The 24083-nt window shown below is 34.8% G+C and overlaps 1 protein-coding gene and 1 long non-coding RNA gene across 12 annotated transcripts; one reads left to right on the top strand and one right to left on the bottom strand.

Annotated features, from left to right (window-relative positions):
- Positions 1–3923: 3923 nt before the first annotated feature.
- LOC107850547 lies at positions 3924–13673 on the top strand. Of its 11 annotated transcripts, none has more exons than XR_007048386.1 (7): positions 3924–4285; positions 4509–4613; positions 5139–7648; positions 8955–9037; positions 9795–9910; positions 13115–13229; positions 13480–13673. It is a non-coding gene; the product is annotated as an uncharacterized LOC107850547 (long non-coding RNA). The 11 variants fall into 11 exon arrangements; XR_007048382.1 differs by lacking the exon at positions 8955–9037 and having other exon boundaries at positions 3926–4285; positions 5139–7250; positions 7374–7648; positions 13099–13229; XR_007048381.1 differs by lacking the exon at positions 8955–9037 and having other exon boundaries at positions 3927–4285; positions 5139–7250; positions 7374–7648.
- Positions 13674–18165: 4492 nt separating this feature from the next.
- LOC107848996 lies at positions 18166–18558 on the bottom strand. The gene has a single exon (XM_016693694.1). The coding sequence runs from the start codon at positions 18556–18558 to the stop codon at positions 18166–18168; it is 393 nt and encodes a 130-aa protein (XP_016549180.1).
- Positions 18559–24083: the final 5525 nt, after the last annotated feature.

The raw sequence follows: 24083 nt of genomic DNA, 5'->3' as shown, positions 1-24083 counted from the left end.
TTTGGTTGGGGTGGAAAGGAGAGATGGAGGTTTGGTTTGATTTTTGTGTTTTTGGGGTAAATGGAGATGGTGACTACACACCTTTTCTTGAAAAGAGATACTCACGCGGATGATTTTTTGAAAAGAGGAAAAAACTGTGTAAAAGGGTGTGCATTTATTTTGATCTGTCCGATCTCTTGATCAGATGATTCAAAATAAAGAAATAAAGAAATATATATATTTATATCTATATCTATAATATATTAAAAGTGTGAAAGCGTTAGAAAAGTTATTTGAATTTTTTTTTCCTTCGTTAAAAGATTCTGTAATAAAAAAAATTGTCTTTTTATATTTTTCTTCAATTTATATTATTGAATATTGACTATAATAAATATATGAAAAAAGTTAAATGGAAAACAATTTCTACTTTAGTTGACTTCCTAAATTTATGGTAATATTTCGTTAGAGAGAATCCAACTTCAAAGAAATTATATTATATAAAGAGATTTTAATATTTTTTTTTTTAAATTGACTATTTTACATAAAATAGATTATTAAGATTCCTAAAAGAAGAAAAAAGAAAATTCTTCCAAAAATAATTGCAATGCGTGCATTCCAATTAATAAAGGATAGTAGACTTCATAAATGGAAAGGTACTATTTTTTTAGGTTAGGATTATTATTCTTTTGTTATAATATTTTAGTTTAGAAGTTCTTGTATTTCTTTCATTTTTCCAATTTTACAAGTCTTTTTTTAGGTTTATACGTATATATTATTTGGATAATATTACTTTATTGTGCTCGTAGCTTTGTTATTGGGTAACTTTGTGATTTTTTAATTTTAAATTTTTATTTATATTACATTTTGATTTTATTATTCATAAATAACAAATCATCCTTTTATGTTTGTGAATAGATTAGTTATTGGATCTCTAATATAATGTTTTAGTTTAATTTCCAAGTTTCGAATTTTCTTTTCTATTATGTTGCTTTTGTTGATCAAAACATCTTTTCGTGTTTGTATATATGTAACTTTCATCATTCAATCTACTACGTGACTTTATTGTTTCTAGGTTTTAAGTAACTTTCGTTATTAAGTAACTTTATGGTTTCTACTCAAATAATAAGTTTATGAATTTTTTGTGTAAAGATTACGTTTAATTATATTATTTTATTATCATATTATCTTCTTGTAATTTACATGTGGTAGATAAATATCGGTTGGTTTTGAAAAAACTATTTTAATAAAAGATTAGGTTTAATTGTATTGTTTTGATGTATCTACTTTGATTTATTTTTTTAATTGTATAAAGGTTAGATTTGGTTGTATTGTTTTGATATCTCTATTATCGTATTATTTTGTTGTATTTGACAGGTGGTAGATGAATGTCAATCGACTTTGAGAAATTCTTTTTGCAAAAGTTAAGTGTAATTATATTGTTTTAATATCTCTATCATCGTATTGTTTTATTGTAGTTTATATGTGGTAGATAATCTATTTCCATTGGCTTTGAGAATTTTTTTTGGTATATGTTAGGTTTAATCAAACAAATTCTCCATCTCTACATGTTCAAAAAAATTGAATTTAATTATTATGTCCTTTTTTATTATTTAAATAATTATTTTATTTAATCTAATATTTGAACTCATTAAATTGAGATATACGCGCGAGGCGAGTATACCTAAACTAGTATATACATATATATATGAAGATAAATATAAAAGCCGGTTAAAATTGATTATTTTTTGTCCATCTGGTCATTTAATCCGATGGTTCAAATTTTAATTTAAAGAGAAGAGGAAAAGAAAATTAATAAATATATAAATAAATAGATAATTAAATAAATAAAAATAAATTATATATGTCAACATATATATAAAAATGACTGAAAATTTCGAGATCCTTCGGATTTAAAGCAAATCGATGGATCAGGTCAAATTATATCTGTTGATGTGGAATGGCAAAGCTGACATAGAAATTATACTGAGTTTCAGGCTGTTTTTGGGCTTTTGGCTGAAATTCATTAAATAAGAATTGGGTTCGGGTGAAATAAAAAATGAAATCGAATTATTGTTAGCCCTAATGCTCTTTTTCTGTTGAAATTAAATTTATTGATACTTCCTGATATCCTAAGAATTATTTTTAGTTTAACGTATATAAATTATAAATATAATTTTTTAAAGCGTCTAATTTAATATCTTTTTGTGATTTTATATTAACAAAACTACATGCATAAATATGTGTGTGTAAAAATAAAAATATAATATATAAAAACAAGAATATGAGAAGGTATATATACATCTTATAAAATATATTGGCAAATGACATTCTGGACCCTTGTACTATGTCGTTTTTGTAAGTTGGACACTTCTATTTACATGTTTGACATCTGGACCCTTGAACCCATAAAAAAATAACATTTCGCACCCTCTGACCGTTGACCTTGCCTGCGTGGCATTGGAATAATGACTAGGACAAAGAGAGTGCAGTTACTCGCCTAGGGGTGCAAGTGGGTCAATTTTTGGCCAATTTTACATTAAAATAATTAAAATAAAAAATAATATTAATATTTTAAAAAAAATTAAAAAGGGTCTTTTTTCACTCTCCATCTTTTTAAATTTAAAAATATTTTTAAAAATTTAAAATAATTTTAAAATATTTTTAAAAATTTTAAAATAATTTTAAAAGATTAATAATAATTTAAAAATATTGTTAAAATTTTTTAAAAAATTTAAAAGGGACTTTTTTTTTCCTCCATCTTTTTAAATTTTAAAATATTTTCAAAATTTTAAAATTAATTTAAAAATATTTTTAAAAAATTTAAAAATAATTTTAAAAATTTAAAAAATAATTTTAAAAATTTAAAAAATAATTTAAAAATATTTTTTAAAATAAAAAAAATATTTTAATTTTTTTAATTTTTTTTTAAAATATTTTTTTTCTCTCCCCACCTCACCCCAGCCCGTCCCTACCCCCACACCCCATCGAGCCCCGTCCCACCCCTAGCCCCCACCCACCTCAACACCCGTCCATCCCTTCTCCACCCCCACCCCAGCCCATCCCCACCCCCCTCCACCCCACCCCAGCCCCATCCCCTTTTTCCACACACCTCACTAGCCCCTCCCCACCCTACCCCCATTCCCCACATCCCTCCCAGCCCCGTTCCCACGCCACCCCTAGCCCCTTCCATCCCCTCACCCCACCCCAACACTCTTCTAGCCCCCCTACACACACGTTCACTTTTTATTTTTTATTTTAATTTTCCCTCTCAATTAAATTCTTTTTTTAATTAAAAATTAAATTTGAAATCTTTTTATTTTTTTTGGGATTAAAATTTAAATTGAAAGTGAGTGATAGCGAATATTGAAAAAAATTAGTGAATTTCGCTTGAAAAAAATTAAAATTTTTGTGAATTTATTAAAAATATTCAAATATAAAAATAAAAAATTACTTATGTTTGTATATATGAATTTATAGAAAAAAAATTTGAATTAGTTGGAGAAGAATTAATTGGAATGGATTTGATGTTTAATTTGTGAGCAAATATAAAAACATGATTATTCAAATTTTTCTACAATTTATAAATTTTTCTTATTTAATTAAACTAATTTTAATATTTAATTTGTTATGTAGTATTTTAAAAATAACTTGAAATTTAATGTAATATTTTATTTTTTTCAATGACGTGGCAGACGTGGCAGGTGAAGTGACAGCTGACGTGAGAGAGAGAGTGTTATGTTCACAAAAAAAGAGTCTAAAATATTATTTTTTAATGAGTTTAGGGATCTAAATAATAAATATATAAGTAAAAGTGTGCAACTTATAAAATCGACATAGTACAGGATATTGAAGGTGATTTTGCCAAATATATTTTATGTAACAAACAAGAATATTACTTTAGTACTGTATAGAAAGATGAACCTTTGGACGACCAAGGGCAGTCTTTTAACTCATACATGCAGGGGCAAAATGGTAATTAACATACTGAAGCGGTGCCCTCTCCCTCTTTACCCCCTTTACTTCACTACAACCCAACACCATTCGAGTTTCATGCTGCTCTCATTCATCTCGAAATTTTCGTTTTGTCGAGTTGTTCCATTCTAAATGTTGTCGATATGGTTCGAGAATCATAATCTCTAAATTTTAGATTTCTCCATTTTTCTCTTCTCAAACTGTTTATTTTTTAGATTTTTAAGTGTTAAAAGTGTTGCAAACAGAACTCAAATGATTAAAATAGGCATGACAAACCCTGAATCAACGATTACAACTGTTAATGTTGTTATCGCACACTTATCTTGATCTTAAGGTATGCTTTTCTTTCAATTTTTTGCTTGGATTTATATCTGTTACCTTAATTTACTTATTTTTTTTTCCTTTTTTGCTAAAAATTTTTCTAATTTGGTTCTGCAATTACAGGTTAGATTTACACTTAATTTTCGTCTTGAATAATTTTCATCTTGATTATCAAATTGTCCATCGTTCGAGTAATTATTATTTGTATTTTCTTTACAAATATCTAAAATTCATAGGAGGCACCACCAGAAAGTGGTAGGACGACCCTAAAAAGAGACAACACCACAGCAGCTCCTCGCTTTCATCTCCACCACCAGTAGTGAGTAGAAGTACGGCCAAGGGTATAATATTCATTTTACTCAATGATTTTTTTTTTTTTTATGAAAGGCTTTTTTTTTGAACAATTTTTCTTTTTTTTACGTTTTCGGGAGGTGCCTTGGTGACTCGAATTCACAATTTTAAGGTTGCAGGGGAGGGTGCTTACCACCGAGCAACCCCTTTTGTCGAATAATATTTCTTAATTTTCCAGCTTGGAAGTTTGTATCTTTTTGTTTGTTTTGATGCTTTTATCTAGGAAAATGGTTTGTCATTCTTGCCTAATTCTCTGAATTTAGGCGACTATTCCTTTTTTGGACAGTAAAGATAGTCTCTCCTAAATCCTTTATTCAAAACTAACAAGTAACTTGTGATAATTTCATCTATTTGGAAACATCATTTATAGAAATATTTCAACCGTTTGGTGAAAAAATTAGTCATTTCCATAAAGTAACATTTTGTTTGGTTTAAGTTAGATTTCTTTGCTATTGTGGGATGTTTTTGATTTCTAAACGTATGTTCTTTGTTGCTTTTCGTGTTTTGCTTTGCAGTGAGTTCTCTGATATTAGCAAATGATGTAAGAATAGTTTCATCACTTCCATCGACACATATGATGACTAATATGTATGTTTATCAAGTAGACTAGATCTAATTGAGCACACTGCAACAAAAGATAATATATTACGTTGGCCTCTTTTATTATGAATATCAACAAACACGTTACAATTCTTTTATTCTCTTTGTTTGAACAGTTATGTCCGAGCCAACTTGCATGCACCTCGACTATTCCACCATGTACCTCTGACTTTCCACCCTATTGTTACAATCCTTCTTCTGCTTTATTCAGATCATCTAAGATCTCTTACTTCACCTGTTCAGGAAGTGTAGCAGATGGGCCTGCCTTTGAATAAAAGCTGGCCAAAGATCTAATAGCTTTCTCTAGCATAAGATATGACTCTTGCAAGTTGAGCATTATGTCAAAAAAATGACCAGATGAAACAAACTGAGAAAGACATGGATGTGGTTCAGTGTCTAATTTTTCTGCTTCCACTACTATAACTCTTACTTTGCATGCTAGCATAGATTGATGCATAGTGTATGTCAATAATTATATATCGGCCGCAGTGGCGGAGCCAGCATTTTCACTAAGGGGTTCATTAGTGAACATACGAACTTATCGATGGGGGTCAACATCTGTTATATATACATAAAAAATAATTTTAACTATGTATATATAGCATAATTTTTCAACAAAGGGGGTTCGGATGAACCCCCTACTTGAAGGGTAGGTCCGCCCCATTCAGCCGGATGTAGAGAAGCGTGATCATGACAGGACTTAAGGAAGAAGCCCCATCTAACTTCGTGCCAGCAACGTTGATAGAAGGGGGCAAGTGTTCTTCAAAATGACTAGCTTAGGTCCAGGAAAGGAAGGTATTTATGCTAATCGATCAGGTTATATTCCAAGATTTCTGAAACTTCTTCAAGATAGTACATTTACCCAAACTCTAAAGCCATTATAACCGATGAGTTAGTATGAAAGAAGGCAGCAATTACTGCAGAGGTGCATCAGCAGGCTTATTTTCTTCTATCTTCTTTTCTGCAATGTGTGCTCTAGCAGCAGAGCGGAACTCAAATGCATAATTGGATTGGCAGAGTCTGCTTATTGTAAAACTTGGATTTTTTATGGCGCCTCAAACAGTTAACTCTAAAATGAGGAAACGACACCGCTATTCTAGCTCTCCTAGCCAAATAAGTCCATGAACCATTTAACAAACAACACAATTTAAAATTTGTATAGGTAGATGTTTTTCTCCTGAGGTAGTAGTATGGATTGCGTACATCTTACCCTCCCCAGACCCCACTGTGTGGGAAATCCCACACAGGGTTTGTTGTTGTTGTTGTTGTTGTTGTCGTTGTATAGGTAGATGTTTGAGAAGAAATAACCTCCATTTTTACTGACACTAGGCAAGGTAACTACATATAGCACCTGGGCCCTATCAACTCTCTTAATTCTTAGTTTAATGAAACTAGCTTTAAATCTACTCATTTTTCTTAACAATATTTTGCATATTTATTTTTTTGGAACTTAGAATTTACTACTATGCAGAAATTAAGTGTGTTGTATTAATATTAACCTATTTCTATTGTCTTAGGTGGTTGTTTAAAACTCCGAATCTGTGGTGGTATGATCCTATTCACATAGTCTTTGGCTTTTATCTATTATCATCTATTGTTTATTATGTTAAGGAGGTCCCACCTTGTTGTTTATGTTACTGTTCTGCCTTACTTTCCTATTAGTTAACATGTTTTACTTCACTACTATTTTTTTTCTTTTCTTTTTCTTCATCTTCATTACTACTTTGATTTGCTACACTTTAGCCTAGGGTCTTTCTAAAACAGCTGCTCTACCTTCATACGGTAGAGGTAAAGTTTGCATACAATCTACCCTCCCCAAGTTCCTTCATTTCCTAAAAATGGGCTAGGAACTTAGGTCTTCATTTTCTCTAATATAACAGCTGAATAATGCATCAAAAGTCTCTTTATCATTTTTACTTTAGTGGTGCTTAGTTGAATGAGTTGTGTGGAGTTCTTGAATGGAAGATTTTGTGTAAGCTCAAGCTCATAGAAGATATGGCGGAATGGGAACCATTCTTGTCAGCAAGGTAGATGAAAGTACCGTTGAACTGCTTGTCTAGGACACATGATATTGGCTATTTTATAGATTATTAACATCTATTATTGTGGTTACAGCCTGTTGAAAGTCTAATTTGAGTTTCCATGTGTAGGTGTCAACTGAGACAGACAGTGAATTTAGACAATTGGTCATTCAACCCGTCACCAATGAACTGTTGCATTAGGCAGAAAAACCAGAAACTTTTGAACGTTCATATCCAACATTAACTTACTCTTGGGTTTTACTGGCATAAACTAATGCTCATGAATTCTTTCCTAAATATGACTGGAATGCAGGAGAGTGACCGCATCAACTGTGGTGTGTACATATTAACACCAGATATCTTCAATGCTATTCAAGGAGTATCCACTCAGTGGAAAGACAGAGGTTGGTCTATTCATCCTGACTAGAGGTTCCTTTGATTATGTGTCCTCATGTTTGAAGAAATGAGACTTTTGGTCCATCGCTTCATTTTATCTCATCGTTCTAATGTCATTTTCATCAGAAGCATATTGGGCTGATTTTAACACTAATATAGCATAATTGTTGAAATTGAACATTGTTTTGATACTTGGCCCAATATTATGTCTTCCTAATCGAATGTGGATTTCAAGTTTCTTAGAACTGATGCAGTGATTGGTCCCAAACAATAGGATTATATGGGGTGACATATGAAGTATTTTATCATCTGTTGTAGCTAACCTAAGGTGTGTATCCCGCTTTGAAGCTCTTCAGCCAGCAAACAAGTATTCCCTATACAACTACATAATATAAACATTTTGGTGTTACCTTCATAGAATAGTTATCTCATCTGCTATTACCCTCTATTATAATATCACTGTTGCAGCTCAACATGATATCTAGGTTCATAGTCTGATTTTTCATTCTTCCATTTAATTGCTTAAAAAACATGGTTCTTTTTCTTTGTTGACATTTGCAACATCCAGATTTAACATTTATATTACAAAGTTCTCTCGGCATTTTGGGTAAGATGAGTTGAAGCTTTATAGCTGTAGTAGCAATAATCACTTTTTAGGACGGAGGTTCTAGGTGCTGGCATAATTTTTACCTTTCGTTTCTTAGGGCAATATTTTTTAACATTTATCGGTCAAACAATGAGCAGTAACTTCTTCCATTCCTATACAGCTCAAAATAACAGGCGAACTTGTGGGAACATATGATACTTAAGTAACATCATCCCAATGGAATGAATAACCTAAAAAACAAACTAGAATCATTATCCTTCGAAAGATTTAGAAATCGAAAATCTGCTCATTATGCATTCTCCTCAACAAGACAATGCCACAAACATTTGAATAATTGAACTGTGTGGTTGTGCACCTCTAGCTTGAATCGTGTTACCTGGTCTTATAGGTAGCCTCCTGAAAGAAGCTTTATCTGAAAGGATCATATGAATAAATCACCCACACTAGGTGATACCTTGGCAAAAGTTGGTCAAATAGGGGGTTGCAGACGGCTGTTACTAGAGCTTTAATTATGGGTCTCCCAGTCACAACCTTATTATATAGAATAAATGAGCGAGGTTTATGATTCTTAAATAAGAGTAATAAGTTTAATCTTTCTACTGAATAATACTTTGAATTGGAAAAAAGAGTTTAAAGGTAATGGGTGCACCTGAAAAAAGGATATCTGGTTCCTTCTTTTCCTTTTCTGATACGAGCTTATTTGGCAGGAGTCTACCAACAGACTTTGTACCTTCTCATCGAGATTACAAGGCTTTTCATCCTAAAGAAAGAGCATTATAAAAAAAAAAGGGTGAATGCTTCATCAGCTCATTTTTCCAAATGGTCCCTTAACAGCGGGGCTATGTTGAACACTTTTTCTTTTATTTACCAAGCAACATTCTTGATTGCTGCATGTGATCTCTATTTGATTTGTTATTTTCAAGTAACGTGTCCAGATATACCTGTAGATTCACCACTGATTCCTCACTAAAAAGTTAGTTGATTCAGCTATATAACAACAACAAAAAAAAACCCAGTATATTCCCACATAGTGGGGTCTGGGGAGGGTAAAATGTACGCAGTCCATACCACTACCCCCGAAGGAGTAGAGAGGTTGTTTCCGATATGCAGTTCTGGAATGCAACAAATATTAGGATTCATATAGACGAATCAAGGTGATTCAAGAATATTGTTTGTTCCTTTTTGTGGCCATGTTCTTGATTTCCAAGTTCTCTATTTTCTTGTGAAAATTGGATTTTGCCTCGCCTAATCGTGAAGACTGAATTTTGGAAATTTTATTTGACATGCAGTGTTCTTTTTCTACTTTATTTAAAAATTATACAAAAGAATAGATAAAAATTATAAACATTTATTTATTAACATTTTATATAGAATCATACGAAGCAATAAAGGATATTAACACATGCATAAATTGATTTTAAAAACATTTAAGCTTACTTTTGAGGTGCTTGATCAAGCTCATCTTGACAATGGGATCTCCTTTGTTTGGGGTTATTTACATGTCTATGAATCACCTAACAAATGATAAGATGTGTTTTGATGTGTAGAATAAAAGTGGCATAATTTGAGAGTCATGGTGGCATGGCAAAGCAATAACTGAGTAAGAGCACGCAGTACAACAATAAGAGCGTAGCACTGAATAAGTGAGAATCCATGAATACAGGTATAATAATTTCTTCTTATGTAAATTTTTATTTTGTTTTTAAGTCAATTTGCTCGGTTATTGCTTTGTTTTGATTTTCTTCTTTGTTAGTTTCTTAGTCACTCTGCTTATTGATTATTGGTTTGTTCTTAGATTTCTTCATTTGCACTTTGAGTTTGGCATTCGTTAATCCTATTAGGTTTGCAAAGTTATATATGATGTGGTGATATGTGAGTTTTGAAATACATGTGTAATACATGACTGAAGCAGGAAACTATTTGGTTTGGTAATTTGTTGAAGCTTAATGGAAAATTGGTTTGAGCTTTATGAATCTTGCATATTATTCAGAAGTTTGGTGTAACTATTCGTACAATTGTATGTTGAATCTGTTCTCCTCAAGTTAAAATGTGATGTTGAATGAGATTTTATTTATTTTGCACCATCATATTATTTCAAGGAGTAAAATTGGAAAGAGATCCAAGACGATAGTCGTAAACACATAATTGACCCATCAGCTAAAAGTAATTTAAGTGTCTGACAAGAGCATAATTAATTACATTAATAAAACAGCAGTCTATATATGACATTAAGGGGTCATTTGGTTGGAAAACAATTTATCTCGGGATTACTAATTCCAAATTAGCTATCCTGAGATTAGTAGTCCCACCCTCAAGGAGGGATAAGAAAAATACTACAATCCCGGGATAACTAATCCCGGAATGAGTTATCCCATGGATTTTGTTCCAACTAAACATGGGATAAGCTCCTCTTCTAAATTAAAATCTCGGGATTAGTGATCCTTATCCCTTTTACCAAACGACCTCCAAGTGTGCTTTTATGAGTTCCCAAAATCTCAACTCAACAAAAGATTAAACTTTTCTCATCCCAAATCTTTATTTTACTATATGGTTAAGCAATCCTATATTAGAATAACTTTTTTTGTTTTCTAATTAGTAAAGATATTAACCAAAGCTAAGATTCTACTTTTGTATTGATGACAATACTTTCTTGTAATAGAAGCAAAGCACATCAATCAATTTATGATAGTTGTAATTTGCTGGATAAAGAAGGGACATAATGTCTTGTGCAAATATATATATTATTTAGGATTCTTTTGACCTTAGCCAGAGAAATATGCATAAATAAGGGGAATATAAAAATACTGTTAGTTAGAAGGGAAAAGGTACAAATTTGCCTTGGAACTTTGTAAAACGGGCGAGATTTGCCTCTCCTAATAGAAATGAGTAGTCGATTCTGTTGCTTATTTCTAGAAGATGTTTTTTGGGCTATTTCCATCATCTATCATTTCAATGCCTCTTTGAGGTTTTGTGTTTTAGGTTTGACCTTACTGCAATGCAGTTTTAGCATTACTGTTGCAATTCAGTGGAAGTCTTCTTGAGTCAACTCTGTGCAGCTTCTCCTTTTTGCGATTCTGAAACTGTTCCGAGTGGATTGCAGGCAGAATGGGGACACCTATGCACAGGTTTTTATTTTTTTATGTTACCAGGTCTAACATTAAAAAGCAGTTCTCAGTCAACATTAATAATATCAGTAACATGACCCGCACTCACTTTAAAGGCATTAACTTAATAAACACTTCTCTTTTTACCAAGAAATCTGTCAGGGGGCCGACCTTTAGGACCTTCCTCAACCTTTGAAACTCTGGATAATGGACCCGCCCCTCTACACTGCACCACTTAAATACAAAACTTAGTTCACATGCTGCAAGGCTTGAATCTCTACTCCACATCACAAGTCCCTCAACCTTTGGCGCTTGAACTAAGCCATAGGGGCTCCTTAATCAATATTTGACGAGGGCTATAAACGTTATCATCCATATTCCTCATAAACTTGCCAAAAAGATATGTTCAGTGTAGACTTTTCCATATTTGATGAAGAGCAAAAATAGAAGGAAACTGAAGAGAAAACTGACTTAAAGCTTCCAGCCATGTCTTTGGCAGATCTTCTGCACAGATACATCAATAATCTGCAACCTCCCGATGAACAACTACTTCTGAAACGACCAAAAATTGTTCTTTGTGGAGGCTAGGATGAACGTGTTCCTTGTACTATTCGTAGAGGATCATATTTTTGTTTAGAACTTTAGATTCTCCACTTATGGTAAACCACTTGTATATAGAGTGTCTCCCAACAAATCAATCAAAAAAACAAATTAGGTGGTCCCTAAGTTCATTAGTATGACTGATTAACATACGTTATTTATGGACATCCTTTATGGCACCCTAAGAAGTTCACAATTAAGTGATAAGAAATAGTGAAAAGTTTGCAATTCTTCTAGCAACTTATCTGACTTCATCAGCTACATCATTCACTCAATATAAGACCTTCAGCAACCACATCATTCACTCAATTCCTTTACGTTAAAACCACGGAAGAAGGCATAAAAACACACCCACATACCAAAATTGTCAATTACACACCTTTGCAAATGTTCCCTCTAACTCATCAAAATGGATAAATGTTCTTCGTCAAATACAAAGGTGTAACATATATTATTGGTTTCACATCTGTAAGAGCTGAGTGTTCCTTGGAGATGGAAGTGTTCACTTTGTTTTTGTGAATCAAATTGACTACGACGCACTAGGAGCTAATTGTTGCATGGAAGAATCGCGATCGGGAAAATTATTGGCTTGCAATTACTTGTCCTTTAAATGAGCCTTTGGTTTCAAATTGATGTCTGCAGACACTGACAACACTGATATTGGGTCTATATTTGCCTTCTTTGTACGAAAAGGTTGTTGCGGCAAGTTGAATTGGATTCTATTAAGGTTTGTTGTACTAATACATTAATACTGTTTTGTCTGAATTCAAAACTTGGGGAGTCTTGAGTTGGTTCTAGTTTGGACGTTTTAGCTTTATCATGCATTTTGCTTACTGTTTTTTTTTTTTTTGGTTTAAATTTGAAAGAAATGTCCCAGTGATTAAGTACAAAAGTTCCTTGTTTCACTATGTAATGAATCAATAAGTCTGCATCTTCCATCATGTTCCCTATCACCATCATTTATCAACAGTATTTACCTTCTCTTTTTGCCAAGGACATTTTCTTCTATGGCTTTTCTCTTCTTGTTGTTTCTTACTATTGGCTTGTGATTGTTGTTGTTGTTGTTGTACTGTGTTGTCTGATTCTGTTTGTGGTACTTATAGTGAAACAACATATGTAATGTCTATTGATTCTTGATTTGTTACAGTGATGATTGTTCGCAGGTTGTTGTTTTTGGCTTTGACATTTGGTTTTCATCATATGCGGTTTGACTTTGTTAACATCTAGCTGACTCAATGTTATTAATATTTCACAACAATCCAGTTACTTTGCCAATAGGTATGTAAATATTTATTCAACATTTTTAAAACAAATAGATACGTACAGTGTTACGAATGCTACCTACAATGTAATTCTTTCAATTTTACAAATGGATATTCATTCTGATACCATAATAGCTTAGGTTATTAGAACTTTTTGCTAATAGCTATTGTGTTTGTCTTCATTGAATAAAGATATGTTTGATCATCACATTTTGAACTTCTTTAACTAATTTAACACATTTTGAACTTCTTAACTAATTTAACAGGTGTTTCATCGTGAATGATCGAGAGATTGATCACAGCAACAACTGCATTCCCTATTGTAGAATTTATAAATATTATTTCTATCCATGTAAATAGATAACAATCACTATTATATGTAAATGGAGAGAAGTATGCATTACCGTCCTGAACTTGTTGAGTTTTATTCATAGTATACCTGAACTTTGACTTGTCCTAAGTACCCTCCCGAACTTGTCGTTTTAGTAAATTGTGAGGCCTTTTTTTTATTGATTGTTCGGTGCGTGTACACCACGTGCGTACACGTGGAAAAAAGTGCTGATGTGGCTGTCCATGTGGATAAATACGATATTTCTCTTATATTTATCCTATATTAAAAAATAACTCACTTCTACTCTTAATTATTCGATTTTTCTCTAAAAATTTATATTTTTCAGTTTTCCTCTACTCCAAAATAGTGAAAGGTTGAATTTTAATCGATCAAGTAAGCTATTATCTAAAAATTTATATTTTTTGGTGTGTGTTAAAAATATGAAATTATTTTTTTCGGTTAGTGTTTCATAGTAGTTTTTAATTCGTGTTTCGATTTGGATTTTGAGGAAATTCACATGCACAAATACGTTTCTTATTATAATTGACGGGGTAAGAAATTACAATTTAAGTTAGGGGCGTACAAAAATCAAATCGATATGTTATTGATATATTGTTACAGGACTAACGATTTTTTAATGATTTTATAAAAAAATTTATTGGGTCATTGATTCGATTTCGATTTTTTTATTGGGTTATTGGGTAAACTGATAACCCAATAAGTTTATGCTAAATTATTATTTTACACCTCATATATATATATATATATATATATATATATATATATATATATATATATATATTGGTTGCAACTGAGATTCGATTTCTTTTCATGTTAGTTACAACTTTTTACAACTTTTTCTATTTTCTATTTTATGAGAATTTTCTTATCGGTTAAATCGAAAATCAAATCGTTAGGGACTAAAAATCGATAATCAATATAACTACATTCTCTTTATTCTAAGTATGTGTCTTAATTTCTTTAGTATTTATTTTGTTATTATTTTTTAAAATATCTGCTTCAATATTTAGTACATTTTTTTTAGTTACAATAACTCATATGATATGTATAATTAAGATTACAAAATTGAAAGAGTTCCATAGGAATGGAAACTGAAGTTTTAGATTGGACTAATAAATTGATGAAATTTTTTTCTAAATTAATAAATGAAATTTTTGCAAAATTAATAAACGGATGAAATTTTTATTTCATAAACTAATTAATAAACTGGAGTTTTACAAAATTAATAAATGGATGAAATTTTTTTAAGATAAAAAGTAATGGAGGAAGAGAGATAATAAATAAGGAGAGGGATAATTAAATTTTTTAAAAAATTAAAGAAAAATGGATTTTTTTTCGTTTTTTAATCATGAAAAATGCTGATTTCAACCAAAAAATACTCCATCATGCGCGTGGTGGAGTGTGACTACAAACATTTTGCCATATCAGCAAAAAAGGGCAACGCGACTTACTAAAACAATAAGTTCAGGGGATACTTAGGACAAGCCAAAGTTCAGGTGTACCATAAATAAAATTCGACAAGTTCAGGGGATAATAAATACTTCTTTCTATGTAAATGCGAGCATCCAGTAGTATGTTAGTCCCATGATTGTATAAAACATACATTTGGGATCATTTCCATCAATTGATCAAATCAAACGGGATAGTCCCTTGCTGTTACATCTTCATTTTATTCTACTATACGCGTTGGGCCCGTGCGACGCATGGGCATACCTATCTAGTACATATACATATGGTCACAATATCGCCCTAAAATAAAAGATTAGAAAGAATATGAATGTGATCGTCAAAAGATATTTTACTTTATGTGTGCGATTTTGATATTAAAATATTTAATAATATTTAATAAAATAATTTATAACATGATAATAAAAAAAATAGATTCTCTTTCTTGTCATTTTTTATTCTTTTTTATAGAAATAGAAATAAAATACGAATCTTATTTCTTATTTAATTTTCAAAAATTATTTAGGGCCAAGGAGCATCGAAAAAGTAATTAAAGGAGAAATGTCGAGCCAAAATTGGGCATCAACAGTTGCCCCTGAGTGACCGAAGATTTATGTGAAAATCTTTGGACAATCACGTTGACGTAATCAATTTTTTCTCGGGCAAAACAAAATGTTTGAAAGATTATGGCCGAGCTCGGGTTTCTGAGTTGCTTACATATCTCAGGTTTCACGAGAAATCAGGTCATTCGTAGTTCGAATTGTAGAAAAGTTTGATGAATATCAAAATTTGCCCCAGTGTAGAATTATGGCGACACTGGGTTCCTTCGAGGAGGATAATAAAGATTTCAGCATGAATGGAAAAGGATACAGGTGCAAGTCTCGAAATTGGTTGTTTTAGAATAACTGGGGATGAAGAGACGTTGGATAGCAATATCTGCTGAAGATTTTGAGAGGAAAAGAGACTGTCGATTTTCAAAAATTGCCCTAGTGCCGGATTAGGACGGCACTGGGTGATGATACTAAAAATTCTAAAAATGGAAACTTGAGTCGAGTTGAGTTGAGTTTCTTTGCCGGAATCCTTGACGTAGCTAGGGATGCTCGAGTTGAGTTGAGTTTCTTTGCCGGAATCCTTGACATAGCTAGGGATGCTTGACATTCCGTTAGTTTGCCTCAGTTTACTGCTAAGAGGATAGTTCCACGTCGTATTGCATGTTCCTGCAAGACAGGTAAAAGGGTGAAAAGTACCTATTGTTTAAAATTGTAAATTGAAATTGTAATGTAAAGAGTAGAGTTCAGATGTTCAAACTAGTATTATCTCCGTTTGTGGAGGCCTCCGACTGGTGGGACAATAATTAAAATGTAAATAGCCTCCGTCGGCTGAAACGTAAATAGCCTCCATCAGCCGAAATGTAAATAGCCTCCATCGACTAAAATATAAATAACCTCTGTCGGCTGAAATGTAAATAGCCTCTATCGACTGAAATGTAAATAGCCTCCATCGGTTGAGCAGTTGAGAAGGAAGCGCCATCTGACTGGCGAGCAGTGTTTGAAAAGTAAAGCCTCCATCGGCAGGACATTTGCCCACAAGTAAACTGTCTTGTATAGGCCAGACGACCTTCAATCTGAACTAGATGATGGTATAGCTGCTGGGACTTGATGTTGCTGTGATAGTGGCTATCTTGTGCGCTTGCTATAGTGTGGGCCTTTTATTGGCAGGCTGTGATCTGCTTGCTGAAATGGGATTCTCCGATATAGCGGAGTGTTACTTTGCTTATGTACATTCTCTGATTTGTGGCGGGGCGTCTCCCTTGTTGGTGCACAACTCTCAATATGACGGAGAGTCGTATTGCTCATTTGCATTCTCCGATATTGTAGAGGATCGCTTTGCTTGTTTATGTACAGTCTTCAGAATGTGGAACTCGATTTTGTTTGCTTATGTACAGTCCTCGAAATGTGGAAGCTTGGCTTTGTTGAAGTCAGATGGCATTCTCTGATTGGTGGAGTTATTCGACCCAGTTAGACGATGATTCTTCGATTGATGAAGTTATTTGAAGCAGTCAGGTGGTTGGCTTCGATTTGCGGGATTTATTGGGAGAAATAACTGGTAAAGTTGCTGCCATGTGACTGGTGAAGCTTGACTTGATGTCGTCCTCCAATTCCTGTTATCCTGATCTCAAAGAAAAATTCTTAGTTGGAAGGGGGTGTTGATTTGCAGTGACTTGGGGATCCTGGGTTTGTTTACAGAATTTTCCAACACTCCATCGGTTGCTCGGTTACTCCCAAGTCTAGAGTCTCAGTAGGTGGGAAAGTTGAAAAGTATAGTGAAAAATACATATATGTATATATGTTTTCGCAAATATATTATGTATATATATTAAGTGTATGTATAGTAATCCTTTATTGTTTTTAGATTATGACATGTTTCAAAATCCGTTAGCCCCAGCTCATCGTTGTGATTCTCGCAACTTTATCCTTTAGGTGGAACTCCTCTGACTTTGTCGATGCTACGGCGACTCTGGAGGTAGGATCGCTTATATTCTGGGGCTATACTACGAGCGAATGGGGACTTTCCTAAAGGTAAGACCGAACCTTTTAGGTTACCTATGTATCCTTAAAATACGTAGTTCGAGGGTGGAGAATTAAAAATGAAATGCAGCGACCAAGTCTGACTCAAACTGCCTACGTATCCAAGTGGAATCAGGTCATGATGTAGTTCAAATACAGAGGAAAAATAAAAATATGGAATGCAACAACCGAGCCTGACTGAGGCTGCCTACATATCCTAAAAATAGAAATCAGGTAATGACGTAGTTCAATACAAAAGATAAAGTAAAACAATGCAATGACCAAAACTGACTCAGGCTGCCTACGTATCCAAGTGGAATTAGGTCAGGCCGTAGTTCAGTACAATGAAAAAGTAAAATATGAAGAGACTGAATTTGATAAGGATTGCCTACGTATCCCGCCGTGGAAAGTCAGGTCGGGCGTAGTTCCGAGTATATGAAAGGATGGTGTTTTTAGGTTTTTCTAAGGAAACTCGAACCCTATATGGGCTGCCTACGTATCCCGCCGTGGGAAGTCAGGATAATACGTAGTTCTGTTACATCAGAGAAAAATGCAAAAGTACAAAAAAACAACTAGTCCTAATGTCTTCAAATGTAGTACTTCTTGATGGCGGCCGAATTGATCGGTTTCGTGCTTATTGTGCCATCCATTTCTGCAAGAATTATCGCATCTTCTGAGAGTACTTGGTGGACTATGTAAGGACCTTGCCAATTTGGCACAAATTTCCCTTTGGCTTCATCTTGGTGAGAGAATATCTTCTTCAACACTAATTGTTCCGGTGTGAATTGACGAGGCTTGACTTTCTTGTTGAACACCTTAATCATTCTATTTTGATAGAGTTGACCATGACAGACTGCATCCAATCTCTTCTCGTCAATGAGCATCAACTGCTCGATCCTGCTACGAATCCGTTCAGCATCGTCTAGACCAACCTCTTGGATAATTCTTAATGAAGGTATCTCAACTTTTGCATGTATCATGCTTCCAACCCATAGACCAACATATAGGGAGTTGCCCTAGTAGAACTTCTGATTTTGTGCAATATCTAAGTAAGCATATGGCAACTTCTCATGCCATTCCCTATTACTGTCCACTATCTTCCTCAAGATCCTCTTGATATTCTTGTTTGCAGCTTCAACCGCTCCATTCATTTGTGGTCGATATGCCATGGAATTTCGATGAGATATTTTAAACCTTTCGCAAATCTCTCTCATCAGGTCGCTTTTAAGATTGGCCTCATTATCTGTTATGATTGATTCTGAAATTCCAAACCGACAGACTAAGTTGTTGCGGACAAAATTTGCTACCACCTTCTTGGTTATGGCCTTATGTATTGAAGCTTCAACCAACCTTGTGAAGTAATCGATAGCGACCAAGATAAAATGGTGTCCATTGGATGCCAGAGGCTCTATGGGGCCAATAACATCCATGCCCCAAGCAGCAAACGACTAAGGAGAACTCGTCACATTGAGTTTGTTTGGCGGAACTCATATAAAGTCTCCATGAACTTGACATTGGTGACATTTCTGCACGTATTAGATGTTATCCCTTTCCATGGTCATCCAAAAGTATCCAGCTCTCAAAATCTTCTTCACAAGAACAAAACCGTTCATGTGGGATCCACAAGTTTCTGTATGTATATTCTCTAACAATATTGTGATCTTCGTGGCATCGACGCATCGTAGCAATACTAGGTAGGGAGTCCTATATAGGATTTTCCCATTGAGAAAGAAGTAATTGGCCATCCTTCTTAAAGTCCTCTTCTGTTTGCCAGTAACGTCTTCTGGATATTCTCCTACTCCGAGTAGCCCTTGATGTCGTAGTACCACGGCTTTCCATCTGGCTCTTCATCCATATGGAAAAAATATGCTTGTTGGTCGTGTATCTCAACCTTGATGGGATTGATGTAATTCTTATCTGGATGCTAAATCATTGAAGATAGTGTTGCCAAGGCATCGACAAACTCATTTTGAATTCAAGGGGAATGCTTGAATTTGATCTCCGTAAACTTTTTACTCAAATCCTTAACATATTGTACATAAGGAAAGATTTTGACATTCTTGGTGGTCCATTATCCTTGCACCTGATGGATCAATAAATCTGAATTCCTACCACCAAGCTCTTTGATGTCCATGTCTATGGCCATCCTAAGCCCGAGAATGGAAGCCTCATATTCTGCCATGTTATTCGTGCAAGGAAACCTAATCTTTTCTGAGATCGAATAATGTTGACCTGTTTATGAAACTAGGACTGCTCCAATTCCGACTCCTTTGAAGTTTGCTGCTCTATCGAAGAGCATTCTCCTTCCATCATATATCTCTGAGAAGTATTCTCCTGCAAACAACACCTCTTCATTTGGAAAGTAGGTATTGACCGACACATAGTCTTGATCCACTGGATTTTCTGTGAGGTGATCAGCCAAAGCTTGTCCTATGACGTCTTTTTGTGTCACGTACACAATGTCAAACTCACTCAACAAAATCTTTCATTTTACCAATTTCCTAGTAGTCATTGGCTTCTGAAAGATGCACTTGAGTGGATCCATTCTTGAAATCAAGTACGTGGTATATGCAGACAGGTAGTGCCTTAACTTTTGCGCGACCCAAGTCAATGAGCAACAAGTCTGTTCCAACAATATATACCTTGCTTCATATGGTGTGAACTTCTTACTCAAGTAGTAAATGACTTGCTCTTTCCTCCCTGTATCATCATGCTTCCCTAACACATATCCAAATGCATTATCCATAATAGATAGATATAACAGCAACGACTTTCCTGGCTCTGGTGGAACCAATACTGGTGGGTTAGACAAATACTCCATGATTTTGTCGAAAGCCTTATGACATTTTTTAGTCCATCCGCTAGCGACATCCTTCTTCAGCAACTTGAATATGGGTTCACAAATTATTGTGGACTAGGCGATGAACCGACTAATGTAATTGAGTCTTCCCAAGAAACTCATTACATCTTTTTTTGTCTTAGGAGGTGGTAAGTCTTGGATCGTCTTTATCTTGGATGGATCCAATTATATACCTCTCTTACTAACAATGAATCCCACTAATTTTCCTGCGGGAACTCCAAAGGCGCATTTGGTCGGATTCAACTTTAGGTCATACTTTCACAACCTTTCAAAGAACTTTCGTAAATCATCCAAATGGTCTGAAATCCTCTTAGATTTGATGACAACATCATCCACATACACCTCGATGTCTTTGTGAATCATATCGTGGAAAAGGGTGGTCATAACCCTCGTATAAATCGCACTGTCATTCTTAAGTCTAAATGGTATTACTCTGTAGCAGTACACTCCCCACGGAGTGATGAAAGCTATCTTTTCTGCATCATTCTCGTCCATCAAGATTTGATGATATCCTGCAAACCAATCAACAAATGATTGTAACTCATGTTTTGTGCAATTATCAATGAGAATATGAATGTTCAGGAGAGGAAAATCATCCTTTGGGCTAGCCTTGTTGAGATACTGATAATCTACGGATATCCTTATCTTCCCATCCTTCTTTGGTACTGATATGATGTTGGCCAGCCAGGTGGAATAAGTTGTGACCCTCATGACATTGGCTTCTATTTGTTTGGTCACTATCTCCTTAATTCTCAAACTCAAGTCGGGTTTGAATTTTCTTGTCTTCTGTTTCACAGGAGGACATGCGGGGTTAATCGGCAGTCTATCCAAGATGATATCGGTGCTCAAACCAGGTATGTCATCGTAGGACCAAGCAAATACATCGATGTATTGCTTGAGCAGGCTTATCAATTCCTACTTCCTTTCAGCCTCCAGATGTATGCTGACTCGTGTTTCTTTTACTGTTTCTTTATTACCCAAGTTGACGACTTCAGTTTCATCCATATTAGGCTTCTTCTGACTTTCGAGTTTCTCGATCTTCTTCGACAGGTTGTCAGGCATCATGCTTTAATCGTACTCCTCATAATCTTGCTCATCACTTGCATTTTGCTCAACAAATTCGTTACATCTCATAATCGTGGAACGAGGATTTTTACTAAGATTTGCGCTGAAAATTATAAAAGTGAGTAAAGAAAATAGATATTGAAAATAGGAACTTTTATTAATAAAGCACTGGGCTTTGGCAAGAGGCAAGTAGCAAAAAGAGCTTCGGCATGATTTGAGCCTCAATTGATCATGCAAACAAAATAATTTTTAAAAGCAACAACAGTCCCGCACTACTAAGACTCCTGACGGAATATGGATGGGTTGATAATCTAATTCTGCAAAACTTCTCCAGGCTCGGCATCACGGATGGTGAGCTTCTTGAAATCCATCTCTGATTCTCCTTCAATTACAGCCACAAATAGGTTTCCTATTCCCTCTATAATGTCTTCATCAACAGTTTGCTCTGAAACTGGGACTTGGGATGGGACTGATACCGTCACTCCAAATCCTTCACTGCAGGCTTCTCCAAAAATGGGCTCATATCCAAAACCGTAGTACCTCTTTGATGCTTTAGCTGAATTGGCTCAACTATACCATCGACTCTTGGTCCTAACCCCGTCTTCGGCTGATACCCATATTTCAACATCTCTAACACAACCATCTTTTCAACACTTGACATTTTTACTTCAACTAGCTCTGCCTTCTCATTGATCCTTACAGCTTGCATGATCTCCAGAATATAGAAAGTGGATCCATCTAACTCCTCGGTGACTGGGACTGAATTAACAGAATAGATGGGATGGCTGAGCTCCCCATGATAGTAATTTCTGTGTGATCCCACTCAAACTTCACACACTGATGAAGAGTGGAAGGAACGACTCTTGCCATATGGACCCATGGCCTTCCCAGTAGCAGGTTGTAGCTAGACGACATATCCATGACCTAAAATATGATAGGAAATTCCACTGGACCTATCTGCAGTGTCAAGTAAATTTCTCCTATGATACTCCTTTGCCACCCGTCAAAGGCTCTAACCTTTATCTGACTCTCCTTTATATCTTTTATATTCACACCCAAATCCCTTAGAGTGGAAAAAGGACAAATATTGCAACCCGAACCACTATCGATCAAGACCCTGTTCCCAACTTATCATGATATTTGACTGCAATATGGAGAGCTTTGTTGTGTGTAGCCCCTTCTGATGGTAACTCATCATCATGGAAAGAGACCTTATTTGCCTCCACCACTCACCCAATTATTATAGCCAAAGTCTCGCTAGTAGTATCTTTTGGTATTCTAACCCCACATAACACTTCCATCAAAGCGTTCTTGTGGGATTCAGAACTCATAAGCAAGAACATGACGGATATGTGGGCCGGTGTCTTCTTGAGCTGATCTTCAACCGAATAGTCCTTGGGTTGCATTTTTTTCTAAAATTCTGCAGCTTCAGCATCTGTAATATTTTTCTTCGGGTTATGATCTTTCCCAAGAGCTCCTCAACTTGGTTCCTCTGGTGTATAACACCTTCCTAACCTGGTTATCCCCTGATTCGCAATAGCGTCTATCATTTTGCCGTTGGCTTCAGCTCGATAGTCCCATGAGACCGCTTTAGTGTCATAATCGGGCCTTTCAGTGGCTAATGTGGTCACTACGACTCTCGACAGGTAAGTTTGAACAATTATAGGCTCCCTCAACTGAACTGTGATAAACAGTTGTGATGGGGATGCAGTGGCAATTTCTTCTGCATTCCATGTGGGCACAGTGGTTTCTTCAAAATCATACTCCTCCTCTAAAGTAATCATATTGACTTCTTAATTTCTATGATTTATCAAGGGGTTATTGTTCACATTTAGAGCTGAAGCAGTGCATTTGATTATACCCCTCCTTATCAGAGACTCAATTTGATTCTTCAAGCTGTAGCAGTCTTCTGTTTCATGCCTCTGGACTCCTGAGTGATAGGCGCACTACTTGCTACCGTGGAAGTTTTGAGAGGTCAGATCAAGGGCCTTTCTCTCAATTGTAGGCAACAAACCTGCTGCCCCCAATCTCTTAAATAACTGGGCCAAAGGTTCTTCAATTGGTGCGTAGATGTGGGTATTTCTGGCTTCAAAATTTGGGCGTGGTCTTGGAGCATAAGCTGGTCTATTTTGGTGAGCTGGAGCTTGGACAGAGACGTATGGTCTCAATTGATTTTAGTATGCTGGAGCTCGAGGTGGATTGTAATGCAGTTGAGTATTGTACACTGGGACATGTGCAATAATTTGGGGGTTTTAGGGTAACAATAGGAAAATTCCCAAGTTGGTAGTATGGTGTTGCAGTCGAAACATCATCCCTTTTTTCTTGTTACCATTAACAAAACCAGTTTGTATGGCCTTACTTGTAGCTTGTAGTACAACCATAGACTTGATCTTCCCTAATTTGATGTCTTCTTCAATGAAATATCCCATTTTGATCAATTCCGCAAACTTTTATCCCATCACTGACATCATCTTGTCAAAAAATACACCCTCTTAAGCTCAGATAAAATACTTGGAGAGCTCACTTTCATCCAGTAGAGGCTGGATCCTAGCAGCCTCGATCCTCCAACGCCATGCGTAC

The sequence above is a fragment of the Capsicum annuum genome, chromosome 12 (assembly GCF_002878395.1).
Source record: "Capsicum annuum cultivar UCD-10X-F1 chromosome 12, UCD10Xv1.1, whole genome shotgun sequence".
Classification (NCBI taxonomy): domain Eukaryota; kingdom Viridiplantae; phylum Streptophyta; class Magnoliopsida; order Solanales; family Solanaceae; genus Capsicum; species Capsicum annuum.
Note: the sequence above shows the minus strand (reverse complement) of the source record. Positions and strands in the feature narration are given on the sequence as shown.